Here is a 13164-nt window from a genome sequence, read left to right on the forward strand (position 1 = left end):
TACACAACCTCACAGCCCACCTCCCTCCCCTCCACCTGGAGCCCCCTTTCCATCCTGCTCCCTCCAGCACCATCACTCTTCCTGCTCTACTGTTCAAGCCCTCCCTTATGCAACACCGTGTGCAGCTACAGGCCACTTTCTGGGCCCTTCAGAGCTCACACCTCAGTGCAGTCTAACTCCGCGTATTGAGAATGTCTGTGGGTCAGTACGCTTTCCGTGCCCCTGAGGAAGCAGCTCTCACTAGGAGCATTGATGAAATCCTGTCCCCAGGACCACAGGCCACTCTGCTCCTCTCACAGCTCTGTTACAGCATGTGACCCAGCCAGTCCCTACCTAGAGACTTCCTTCTCTGGCTCTGTGGGTGCAGCTGCCCTCCCCAGGTCCCCTGACTCCTGGATGCCCCTCTCAGGCCAGATGTCCAGATGCTGGAGCAGCCTGTCAGGGCTCCAACCTCAGGCTCTACCTTCTCGGCTACCTGCGCTCACTCCAAGAACATGAGTACACCCAGAGGCTTCGCTGGCCTCGACTCAAGGCTCCAGATCCCCAGACCCAGGCACCCAATGTCCAACAGCATCTCAGACCTCCAAGTTTCCCTCCAAACCCGTGCTCCCCAATCTTGCCATTCCCACCCATGACCCCCGACCCACCACCCAGGCCAGAAGCCCCAGTGCCATGCCCGAACCCTGCCCTCATGCTCTCTACCTAATCTGTGTCTCCCTTCAGCACAGCCGAGTCTGACTACGCCTCCCCAGGGCACCCCTGCTACCCTTGCTCATCTCTCACCGGTCAGGGGCTCTGAGCACAGCCAAGCCTGGGCTCCCAGGTGCTGGTGACTGGGCCTTATCCCTGGTCTCATTCCTCATCCCCATCCCGTGCCTATCCCCCTAGGTCCCCTGCCTCATGAGTGGGCTGATTTCAGGTCCATCCAGCCCCTCCCTACAGTAAGGGCCAACAGTGACAGCAAGGACCACAACCACGATGACCACCTTGGCTGTGGGGAGAGCTGCCCAATCGATAAGCAAATTCAAGGACATATCGTTTCAACTTGGAGGTCATTCCCATTTTCAGGCTAAGGCCAGATGATCTTCTCAAGGTCAGGGGGTTGACAAGCGATGAGACCAAAACAGGAACTCCAAGAGCTCTCCCAACACTGACAGCAGCCATGCCCTGTACCCCAAAACCGGCTGGGGCAGGGCAACCCCAACACATACAAACATTCCCTGTGGCCTTTGTGTGTCCCTGCGAGGCTTAGTCCTCACAGAGACCAGACCAAGGGCCAGAGCAGCGTGGAGGGACTCAAGGCTTATATAGGACAAAGATGCTTTGAAGGCAAAGCCCGTTTGTCCCCCAGAATGGTGGTGACGAGCCTCTTAATACTGGAGCACCCAGGCCAGGGTCACGGGCCTCACCTGCAGGTGCCCACACCAAGGCTCGGCAGGCAGCAGCTGGGGGGGGCAGGGCTGATGGGGTGTGGGGAGAAAGCATGTCAAAAGTCAACCCACACAAACAACAGAGAAATAAATCTGTTGTGCAGCAAATCAAAATTGTAGGCTGGAGAATCCTGCATCTCAGGCTGGACACACTGTGTGGCAGAGCCCCAGCCAAGGCTGGGTGACAATCTAATGACAACACGGGGCACGTGGGGCAGGATAGGGATCCGTGTGCCATATGGCTCTTCATTGCTCACGCGGGTTTCACATCTGTTTTATCATCGCACAAGCCATGACCTTGGGCAGTAAGCACATGGCTGTCCCCACCTTACCGCTAGGCAGCGGAAGCTCCGCACAGTCTGTTGCTGGGAAGCCAGCACGCGGCTTCCAAACCCCATGTCCTCTCCATTCCCACCTGCGTTTCTGAGGCCAGAAGGACCATGGCTATCAGGGACCCACAGGCTTGAACCTGCAGGATAAGCCCTGATGGGAACAAGCACTTCTGCCTGGGGCCCAGGATCTAAGGCACTGCAAACCCCAGGCTTCCCTTCGGCCACAAAGGCCACCAAGAGCCTCAGGGACTTACCATGTCTGCTCTTTGTTTCTGGCCTCCCAGCTCCTCCAAGGCCTGTGACAGCTGAGCCTTCAAAACAAAGAAAGTGGGGTCAGTGGGCCATCTCCTCCCAGGGCAGAGGGACCACACCTCCCCCATGTCTGCTGTCCTCCCAACCTGCTGGGCAGGTGGCCCCCAGGAGCTAGAAAGCAGGAGCTGGCATAGTCAGGGGCTCAGCTGCCCCCTGGGGGAGGCCCCATGTTCCCACTGTTTGGAGAGGGGAACTGACAGGGCAGTCGGAAAGCATAACAGAATGCCAAGTCCACCTTAAAACCTGCCACTTGAAAGTGACTAAGGAGTTACGGGTGGGGAGAGAGAGAGAGATTCGGGCAGGAAAACAATTCACCTCTGCTTGGCAGGCTCACGTCTGGAAGAAGTAATTAAGGCAACTTTCCTGATGGGGCCAACATCCAGGGAAACCCCAGATGCCCCTCAACCATGGCCCACTCAACAGGACTCTGGAATCCAGGCAGAGCAGTCCCCATGCCAGGATGCCTGGCTCACCCCAGGGCAGAGGTGCAAGGGAGGTTCCTGACGATGGTGCCAGCCTGGTAAGAGCTGTGGCTGGTGTCATCAAGCTCAGCTCCTGCTTGTCACATTCTCCCACAGAGACCAGGCAGAGCCCAGGGGCTGCCACGCTCCAGCCTGGGCAAGTCCGGCTGGCATGTTATATATCTGTCTCCACAGAAGCCACCCTGGGAGAGGCAGCAGACCAACTGCAGAGCAGGAACACCAGTACTCAAAAGTCGGGGTCAACTGGGCCCAGGCCCCGATCGCACACATATGCCCTGCCTCCCAGCCTCAAAGCCCACAAGGTTTGTGGTTTGTGTGGCTTGCCTCAGGTCAAGGATTCCTCCTCGTGGGTCCTCAGTACCATTAAGCCAGGACATGCTCACAAAATGAGAACCGGTCACACACTTTTCTCCAGAGAACAGTGAAAATGAATGTATCAAGTGAGTTTCGGGCCACTATTTGAAACACTGCTTGGTAAGGGGCGCTAGCAGCCTCTGTGCAGAAGCACTGTGCACTCAGTACCCAGGCAGCGATCCACGGGGTCTGTGCACCACCACGCGGAAGGGACTGACTCTGAGAGGAGACAGCTCTTGTGCAGACAAGCAGAGCTGGGACCAAACACAGCCGGTCAGACTGGAAACCCTGTCTTTCCCCAGAGCGGCAGGATGGCAGACACACAGACATCACACCAAAGGCCGCTTCTCTTGCGGCCCCTCTGTAAGGTCACGAGGTCCAGCCCCTGAAGGCATGAAGGGAGGGAGACTCGCATGCGCTGCCGGGCAAAGGCAACATGCTGTCAGAGAGCTGGGACATCCCCGTGGTCTTGTCTGTCTACAGTCCGAGTGCACCCCAAACAGCCGAGGGCGCGTGCTTCCTCACGCGAACCCTTTCTACGAGGCCAGGATGCTCTTTAAAAGCTCATCGTGACTCTGCAAGCCCATCTGAGCTGATGCTCCCAGGAAAGTAATGCCAAGCCAGGGAGAGAGGAGGATCGTTACTGCAACAGCCGAGCCTTCTGAAGTAACACCTCCAAAGCCAGCCAACCACCAAAACCACCCCCAAGGACCAAGCGCTGAGCCTGATGCCCAGTCCTGCGGGCCAGTGAGGCGGGTTCTCCATCCCTCTGCCTCTGCCTCACCTCAGGCCAAGCACCAAGGAACGGGTGCAGCTGCCAGGGGGGCAGGCAGGGGGCAGGTGGGCAGGGTGGCCTCACAGGCACCACAGAGGGCACCCCTTGTGGGCGGGAGGTGGTCTGGAGAGGAGGCAAAGGGAACATCTGCACGGCCTGAGGTGGCCACTGTGGTCTGCCTGTAAATTCACCACCACCGAGAGCTGACGGTCCACAAACATTTACACAGAGAAAACAATCAACTTTACAGAGCAGGGAACAGCCATGCCTGGAAGCGGAGTGGTGCGCTCTCTTTCTGGCTGGCAGGTCCACGAGAGACTGCTCTGAGAGATGGAGCAGCCCTGGGTATGTGAGACGGAGAGGACACACCTCTCTGCTCTGTCCTCGTGCTCAGAGCAGACCTTCCAGAGCCTGGTCCCACGGACAGACACTGGTGTTGGAGGTCAGACCCCAAGGGAAGAACCCTGGGTTGCCCTCTGCCCCTCGCTGCCGCCATGCTCGGCCTCCACCTGTGCACTCACTCCTGGGAGGTGGGTCTTCTTACTGGTCCTAGTTCAGGAAGGAAGAAACTGAGGCCCAGAAGCTAAGCCGTACCCACCCCCACCCAGGGTGGGTAACGAGGCAGGAGGTGACCCAGGGCTCATGCTCCCCTTCCCACACCCCAAGCAGCAAGGAGCCCCTCAGAGCCCCATAGCTGCCGCTGCCTCCTTTGAGAGAAGTCCTCTCTGCATGTCCCACAAAGGACGCTCCAGCCTCCATGCCTGCCTCATGGCCAAGGGGGTGTGGGGCAGGAACCCACAACCTCTTCCCCTTGGTCAGTGCTGGGGTACACAGAGAACACCCACAAAGCAGTAAGAAAACAAAAGGTGTGACAGAAAAATGGACAAGAGATACAGACAGACATCTCCCAGCAGAGGAAACATATGTGGCCAATGACTGTATGAAAAGGGAATCGACGTCATTAATCAGGAAAATATACATGGAGACCCAGCAGAAACTACTACCACTTTGCATCCATCCATGTGATGGGCAGAAATCCAGGATTCTGGCCATACTGAGCACTGGGGAGGATCTATCTACACCAATGGTGGGAAGCACACGAGTAACGCACTTCAGAAAATACTGTGGTGTTGCCCTGAAGTCTCACACTCACAGCTCCTCTGACTCAGTAATTCCACTCAGGTATACATTCAAAGAAACTGTGAAACGTGCACAGCCAACCTGGACAAAACCAGTCCTCGCTGCACTGCAGCAGTAAAATCAGAGCCAACCGAGATGCCCATCAGCAGGGGAATGAATCAACACGCTGTGGTACATTTATGTGGACACAGAGGCCGGCAGGGAAAGGCAGGTGACCTGCTCACAGGGAAAATCAGCCTGGGGCAGGGCTGAGTCTGCCCATGGCTGTGCCCAGGCGACAGCTCCATGCTCACACACCTCTGCACTTGGACCCTGTTGAGTGAGTGAGGAAGCGACGAGCAAGCCACAGACATCGAGGGGTGACCACTGGGAGCCAGTCCAGACCCGCCGTGAGAGCAGGTGAAGCTTCAATGACCTCAGTGTTACGGCCAGGACGCCGCCACCAAAGTTTGTAGAACACTTTACCACGGTTTCTGCGAGGACATGACTAAGCAACGGGGCACAGCAACGGGCAGATTTACAACTGGCCAGTCGACTTAGAGCAGAGACTTTGACTACTGGGCAGATGCTGATCCAAGACGCTCATTCCTGTGCCTCACCCGCTCCGTCCAACATTCCCAGCAATGACTTGAAAGAAATGTAGAAAGCATGCTTCTCAAACCCTCATGTGACTGGGGATGGGAAATATTGCAAATACAATGGAGACCAACAAGATTTAGAGAGATCTCAAGAAGCCAGAATAATTAGCAGAAACCTGACTTGGAGAAAAGTCAACACTGCATTTGGAATCGAGCATTTGCCTGCATTTACCTAAGGGAGACGTGCCCTGGAGCAACTCTTATGAAAAACGCAACCCAGGGAATCAGGCCAGGAAGTGTCTGCCTCCGCAGCCAGGGTGGCAGGGGGCTTGGCTCGCTCCCACCAGCCAGGAAGCTGAAGCTCTGTAGGATTCTATGTCTCCTGGGGGACTGGGCCAAGTTCATCAAGGCGGACACTGACCAACTAAAGTGTTTCCAAAGAGGTGACCAAGACAGCGGAGGGCATCAGACTGAGTCGTTTAGCCACGAAGAAAGAAAACTTCTCGAGATGCAGGAGCTATCTTTATCCAAAGGACAGAAGCCACATCCACAAGGCAAAGAAGGACCACAAGGGGCTGACGACGCTCTGTCTCCATTTGGGTGGTGGCTGCAGAGACGTGTTCACTGGGTGATAATTCATTAAGCTTGTACACTTAGAACATGTGCATTTGTGTGTGTGTGTTATATTTCAATGAAAAGACAGATCTAAAATATATATATACTTCAGCACTCTGGAGGACAAATGAGGGAGAAAGAGAGGGACAGCTCTGCTACATAACAGGAAGATGTCTCTAAGAGCAGGAAGCTCACCATCACTGAAAATGATCAAACAACCTGTCACACTATCCACATGGGAGGGCAGAATGGGACGTCACCCAATGGCCTTCCGTGTCTAAGATCCTAGGAGCACAGGAGGGCTCCAGGCTGGGGATGCAGCAGGGTGGCCTCCCAACAAGCCCAGCAGGCAGAGGGGTAGGATTCCAGGAGGGTGGATGCACAACCAAGAGAATGAGACAGGGCAGGCAGCGGAAGACAGAGCCTCTTGGCTGGGTTTGCAGACCCTCCCGAGGGCAAAATCCACGGGTGTGGGATGAGCGTCTGTCTCCTTGGCTCATGCCTGGGAAGGGTGGGAAGTGGGAGCTCCTGAGAACAGGAGCACAGGACCCCGGGCACCATTCAAAGAGATGCACTGCTGCTGGCGCATTGACCACAAGGGGCTGTGCAGAGCAGAAAAGCCTGTTTTTCAAAATGCAGCAGACAGAGCAAGCCACAGTGGAGTGGGGGGAGGCTGTGGATGGGGGGTACTGAATACCTGGCCTGACCTCCAGCCTGTGAGGCAGATCCACAGAGGTAGAGCCTAGAAGCTTCCAGCAGAGTGCCTGCACAGAGTAGACATCCTATAAATCCCTCCCTCGCTCGTCATTCAGTAAAAATGTCCTGGGGATAGAAAAACAAAGGGAATAGCCACACACCCACAGCCCGCCATCAGGAAAGGCAGGACCAGGGACAACAAGGCTGCAGATACCAGGGCCCCAGGGAGGGCTCCCAGGGGACAGAGTAGCTCCCAGATGGGGCGTCAGGAAGGCCTCTTGAGGGGAGGAATTCTGCTTCTGGACAAGATGGAGCAACAGGCACTAGATTTATCCTCCTGCCTCAATCAGCCAGAAAACTAGACAAAACCACAAGACTGTGGTTTTCTGGCATCAGAGGAGGGCAGCACAGAACTCAGATCCTGAGAGGAGGAGACACCTGGGCTACCACTGACCAGCTCACTGCCCACCATGCAGCGCCTCGGGACACAGGCAGGGAGGGGACAGGCAGGAGCCGGCTGGACGCCGCAGGGCAGAGTTCCCAGAAGGAGGAGGAGGAGGGGCAGGTCTGAACAGACACTTCACCAGGGAAGATGCACAGACGGCCAAGGAGCATGTGAGAAGCTCCACCACGTTCTCAGTCACCAGGGAAATCAGACTGACAGGACCCAGAGTGGGACGGATGAGGGCTGCTGGAGCTCTCACACGTGCTGCAGGGAGACTTCTAGAAGGCGGAACACAAAACAGTGCAGCCGCTTTGGAAGACAGGTTGGCAGTTCCTGATACAAGTTAAGCATACGTTTACCCTATGACCCTACAATCGCTCTCCTCGGTATATACCCCAGAGAAACAAAAGTGTCCACACAAGGACTTGTATTCGGAGAGTCGTAGCAGCTTTATCCATAATGGGCAGGAACCAAAAACACCCTAATGTCCACCACTTGGTGAACGGATACACAAATTTGGGTACGGCCCTACAAAATGCAATCCCATTTAGCAATAAAAAGAAATGAACTGTTGATGCAACAAGTGGATGAATCTAAGTAGCACTGGGCCAAGTCAAAGGAGGCAGACACAGACCAACTGTGGGATTCCATCGACATGCGTGCCGAGGAAAGGCAAAGCCACGCTGACGAGAAACAGGGTCTCCAGGGCCTGGCAGAGGGGGCTAATTGCAAGGGGCAGAAAGGAAGCTCTGGGGGGATAAAATTGCTCCATACCATGACTGCAGTGGTGGTTACACAACTACATACATTTGTCAAAATCCACCAAACTGTACATATAAAGCTGAGGAATTTTACTGCATATAAACTATATTTCAACAAAGTTGACTGTAAAAAATTAAAGTTTCCAAAATAAGAAGGAATAATGCACTGAGGGTTGATCCCCTCTCCTATGCCCCCGAGTTAGTTAACCTGCCACCAAGAACAGTGGGGAGGCTTCTAGAAGATGGGACCAGCAGGGCCGACCCCAGCAGGTGCTCATGCCCCTTCTTCCAGAGTACTGCCCTCAGTCAGTACAGCCCACTCCTCATAAAGAGAGGGATGGGGGCTCTGTCGCCAACCCCCCATAAGGAGAGGGATCACACAGCTAGGGGATCTGCTATACAGTCACATTAGGCCGACCGCTGTCCGACTGCTGTCAGCTCTGAATTGGCTTCTTTAAAAATTATATTTTGAAGTCACATTGAAGTCAGACCTATAGAAAGTAGCTTGAAAATCATGGCAGAATGGACAGGGAGGGGTCAGGTTATCACTGAGGTTTCGGGCCCACAGCGGTCCTGACAAGTCAAAGCCACTACAAGGAAGCTCCGTGAGCTCCTGACTCGGAAGCTGACCCTGGCCCAGACCTCCCTGGGACCTAGAAGTCTGACGCCTGGAAGGCTTCAGTGGACAGGGAAAATGCAAAGTGCAGCCCAGAGTGAGGCAGGAGGGCCCTCAGACCCAGGCCCCAAGCAGAGAAAGAGCCGGCCCCACCTCTCCCTGGTCAAGACCAGACGCTACAGGGAGGTCTGGGCCGTGGGGCTCTGTCCTCCACAAACCCACGTCCCACACCACATCCTACCAGCAGCGCAGCCCCAACTCGTCACTCTCAGCACTGGACACTCGCTGGCCCCACAGACCCTCCTCCATCCACAGCACCCCTCCACACTGCCACTCTGTCTGGTCTGGTCAAGGCCACTGGAGTCTCTGGGCTCCATCCCCTCTGCACCCTGCCCTGGGGCCTAGGCTCGCACAGGATCCTGGGACAAAGCCCCAGCCCCACTGGCCAGGCCCCACACACAGCATAGCAGGACGGTGCCAGACCCCAATGGAAGCCCTGCCGGGTGCTGCATCAGCCCCAGGCATCCTGCTCCCTGTGGGGGAACCACTCAGTGGGGTCGGCCCCTCCCTGCCTTCTGCAACTACAGCTGTTACTGCATGCAGTCAGGTTCCCTTCTCCAGCATAAGGTCCGTGCCTCTGATCTCTGTTCCTGGGGCACCTGTACTCTGGCTGCGGGTCACATCCAAATTAGGGCAAAGCAAGACCCTACACATGCTCACACATGCACACATGCACTCACACGTGCACACACACTCCACACACACACACGACACACACCACACAAAGGTGTATTATTAAGTTGGGAAAATCAAATCAATCTTCCGAATGCTTTGAACAACCCTCATGTAACAAGGCTTACCTCCAAGGTGGAAGGCCTTATGGACTTCAGTTTCTTCAAACATAAAATCAAGGATTCTACACTTTTTCATCAAGTTAGAATTCCCCTTGAGAATTTATGAAAGTTATATGATCTCTACCCAGGAAACCATCCACGCTAGCAAAACCTGGCATTCACAGTAAGGCAGAGGGTTGTCTGGGATTTGCTTATCAACAATGGCCCACACACTTGATGAGCCTCCCATGTGATTGATTCGTCTGACTCTCAGCACCTCCCTCCACAGGGGAGGCACCATCACCATCACCCACCTGACACGTGAGCAGAGAGAGCCCACCATGGCAAAGCCATGGCTGCAGCTCGGGCTCCTGCTGGCAGAGCCAGGAGGACACCAGGCAGTCTGGCCTGGGTGAGTGCCAGCATTCAGTTTTGAATGAAATCCTGTTGAGGGGTTGAGAGGCATACCCGGCCCCAGAGGTGCACAGGCAGCCCAAGACGGCCCCAGGAGGGTTCTAGGAAGGTCCTGGGTGGGTTCTGGTGGGGCTCTGCCACAGGCTCAGCCCAGAAGTAATTTCATCAAAGGTCCCAGGATTCCCAGGGGCAACGGTAACTCCCCAACAGAACCAGATCTCCAGGGCTCCGCAGTCCCCTCAAACGGCACAGAGGACTCGTGGGGAAGAAAAGCAGAGATCAGTGGAGGGCCACACTGCAAGCGTCACCCCATAACCCTGACGCGGGATGCAGAGGGGCCAGGAGGAGGCCGCGGCAGACACAGTACCAGCCAATCACCCCATTTACAGAATTCTGACCCACAGCTTCGTTCTTTGCACACGAACTTCGCTGGAAGACAAGGTTCCTGCTCTGAGGACATTTCTAAACCTGTCAGGCTGAAAGGTCATGGGCAGGGCCCCTGATCCCCTACAGAGCACTGGCTTCTCCTGGCCACAGTGGCTGGGCTGAAGGGTTAGTATGCCAGACACCACCCTATCCCTTGGCAACCCCTTGGGGGTGGGTCTGTCACAACACTGACACCAGGGAACCACACCTTCCTCCCTAGAGTGGCTGAATCTTGTCCCTAAAAGACTGGTCAAGTCCTAACCCCAGAACCCGTGAAGGGACCTTATTTGGAAACGGGGTCCTTGCAGATGAAATCGAGTGAAGGATCTTGAAAGAGATCTTCCAGGGTTTAGGGTGGGAACAAACTCCAATGGCAGCTGTCTTTGTAAGAAACAGGAGAGGGAGATGTGAGACTCAGAGACACAGGGAGAAGGCCAAGTGACGACAAAGGCAGAAACGAAAGTGATACAGCCACGAGCCCAGGAACGCGCAGAACTTCTGGAGCCTCCAGAAGCTGGGAGAGAAGCCTGGACCAGACTTTCCCTCTGAGCTTCAGAAGGAAGCAGCCCTGCTGACACCTTGACCTCGACCTCTGGCCTCCAGGACAGCAAAACAGTAAATTTCTGTTGTTCAGAAATTTAAACCACCTGGTTTGTGCTTATTTCTCACAGCAGCCCCAGGAAGCTAACACACCCCCCACTCCAGGCCTCACAGCGTCAACAGGCATGGGGGTCACATAAGCCAGTGTGCAGGGTCTGTGAGCGAGAAGGCACTGTGTAAAGGCACCCAGAGCCCGCTGGGTGGGAGGGAAGGCCCTCGACACTCCCACAGCAGCATCTGAAATACACGTCCTCCATGTTCACTGCTGTCACGGAACTGAGAGAAAGGGCAGCAGAGAGCCCTCCCCACAGGACCAGTCTGAAGTCTGGTCGCCGTCACCTGGAGTCACCCAGACCTGACTGGCCATGTCCACCCCCATTACGAGACACAGAGGCCCAAGGAGACCTGGGAAAGGAGAGACCAGCATCGGGCAGGGACTGTGGCCCCACGTGGGCCTTGGAATCATTGTCCCTGGAGCTGACGAGACGTCTGAGTGGAAGAGCCTCCAACAGCATGTCACAGAGAAAGAAGCCCACTCGGTGACCAGAGCTCAGCCGAAGCAGCCAATCGAAACAAAACAACCTGCACTGAGTGTTGGGTGCGTCTGCCTGCACCAGCTGGTGGCCCCAGCCCGGTGACCGTGTCTCCCTGGACCTTCCAGTCCACACCTGGACAGCAAATACTGAAGGTCTCACCAGTTCTAACATGCCAGCCTTTCTCATAGAGGACTGGGAGACGGAGCACAACGTGCACCTCACCTGCTGAAGGTGTAGAGTCTGCTGGCAGCACTGAGTGACAAGGATTCTGAAGGCCAGGCCTCACACCAGAGGGATGGACCCCTACAGCGGTCGATTACCTGCCACTCCCCTTGGAGGCCACAGCCAGGCTCCAGATCAGAGCCCACCTTCCGGCTTGAGCTCCTGGACTCCTTCCTGCTGCCCCTGCAAGCATCACCCCACCCTGCAGACACGTCCAGGCACCCCCAGGAGCAGCCCCCAGCGCCCAGCCAGGGCACAGGTGGGTGTGGGTTCAGGTGTGCCAGGCATCGCCTCCCAGTGGAAAGCATCTCCTCTGTAAGCGCAGCCCCTTGTTGGGCCATTGTCTGTTCCAGCCACGTCCTGCTCGGCCCTGCAGTGATTCAGGAAGAGCAGGTGACGATGCAGCTGATTTATTCCTGCTTTTTCCCTGAGATTTTCTGCTCAAGCCAGGCTGCTGCCTAAGCAAGTAGCATTTTAGGCCATGTCAGTCCCACCCATTGTTCTTCCTCAGCCACGGGTGGCCTGCTGCAGGGCACGCTGTCTACAGCACTCATTCCCCTCAGGTTGTCCAGGCTCCTGGCTCTGCCCAGGATGCCGAGGCCTCAAGCAAAGCATGACAAGGACCTAACCTTGGGGCTCTCACCCCAGGAGGAGAGGAGAATGGTGTGCCTGGAGCCCTCAGACACAGCTGCACAAGGTCTGGGAGCTGGCAGCAGTGATCACTGTTTATTTTCTGGAGGGGGTTCCAGCAGGGCTCACAGAAACTGCAGTGTCAGGTGGGACTCACAGCAGGGTACTTCTCTCCAGGAAGCTGGCATCTGTGACAGAGGGCAGTGGGGGTCAACAGAGCCATCCCTTGCAGAAACACACACGTGCCCCTTTCACTCAGCCATGACCGTGTGCCCAGCACTGGGAGGTCCTAGACGTCACTTACTCCCAGTGACCCTGCTTGACCCCTTGCCAGTCTCATCACCTGGGAGAGGAGAGCAAGTAACTAAGTGGTCGCCAAGCTGGCGCTCGCTCTGCACATCCATCAGGAGGGATCCTGAGACGAGGACGGGGGTTCCTGCGGAGGTGAGCCTTCAAGAGGGGGCTCTGCCTGACAGCAGGAGACCAGGGAGCAGCAGGCTGGGGGTGCCGCAGGGCACATCAGAGGCTCCCCTCAGCCTCTCCTCACAGCTGCTTATGGTAAGTGAGACCAGAGGCACCTCCTGAAGGGAAGAGACACCTGGAACAGCCTCAGGCTGTCACAGACCCTCCCGGTTACTTTCCAGGGGCCAGCAGGGAAGTCTGGAAGGCCGGTGGAGTGTGGCGGAGGGGTGAGCACGTGGAAGAGACACAGGAAGAAGGGAACAGCCTGTCCCAGAGGAGGCAGCATACCTGGGAGCCCGTGTGAGGTGGACGAGGTATGGGGAGAGGACGCCCTGCCACAGCCTGGAGCCCCCGGCCACAGTGAGCGAGCGCAGAGCTGTGTCAGGCCTGGAGCGGTGCCCAGCGGCCCACACAGCTCTTCCTGGTGGGGGCACTGGTGATCCAGCTGGGCCTCCAGGTGGCCGCATGCGCTCAGACACCAGCCCCAGGCCACGCACCGCTGGTG

At 56.3% G+C, this 13164-nt stretch overlaps 1 protein-coding gene across 6 annotated transcripts in view; it reads right to left on the bottom strand.

Moving 5' to 3' along the window:
* Positions 1-13164, bottom strand: part of MAD1L1 (mitotic arrest deficient 1 like 1) — a 474298-nt gene that overhangs the window by 188637 nt on the left and 272497 nt on the right. For 5 of the 6 annotated variants that reach the window (XM_087417466.1, XM_004440893.3, XM_087417468.1 and 2 more), the window contains one exon: positions 2017-2073. The exons of the other annotated variant lie outside the window; for it this stretch is intronic. In XM_087417466.1, coding sequence (XP_087273592.1) covers positions 2017-2073 — 57 coding nt within the window. The remainder of the gene's footprint in view (positions 1-2016; positions 2074-13164) is intronic. 6 annotated transcript variants of the gene reach the window in all.

Source organism: Ceratotherium simum, chromosome 26, assembly GCF_057802395.1.
Source record: "Ceratotherium simum simum isolate JZ-2026a chromosome 26, ASM5780239v1, whole genome shotgun sequence".
NCBI lineage: Eukaryota > Metazoa > Chordata > Mammalia > Perissodactyla > Rhinocerotidae > Ceratotherium > Ceratotherium simum.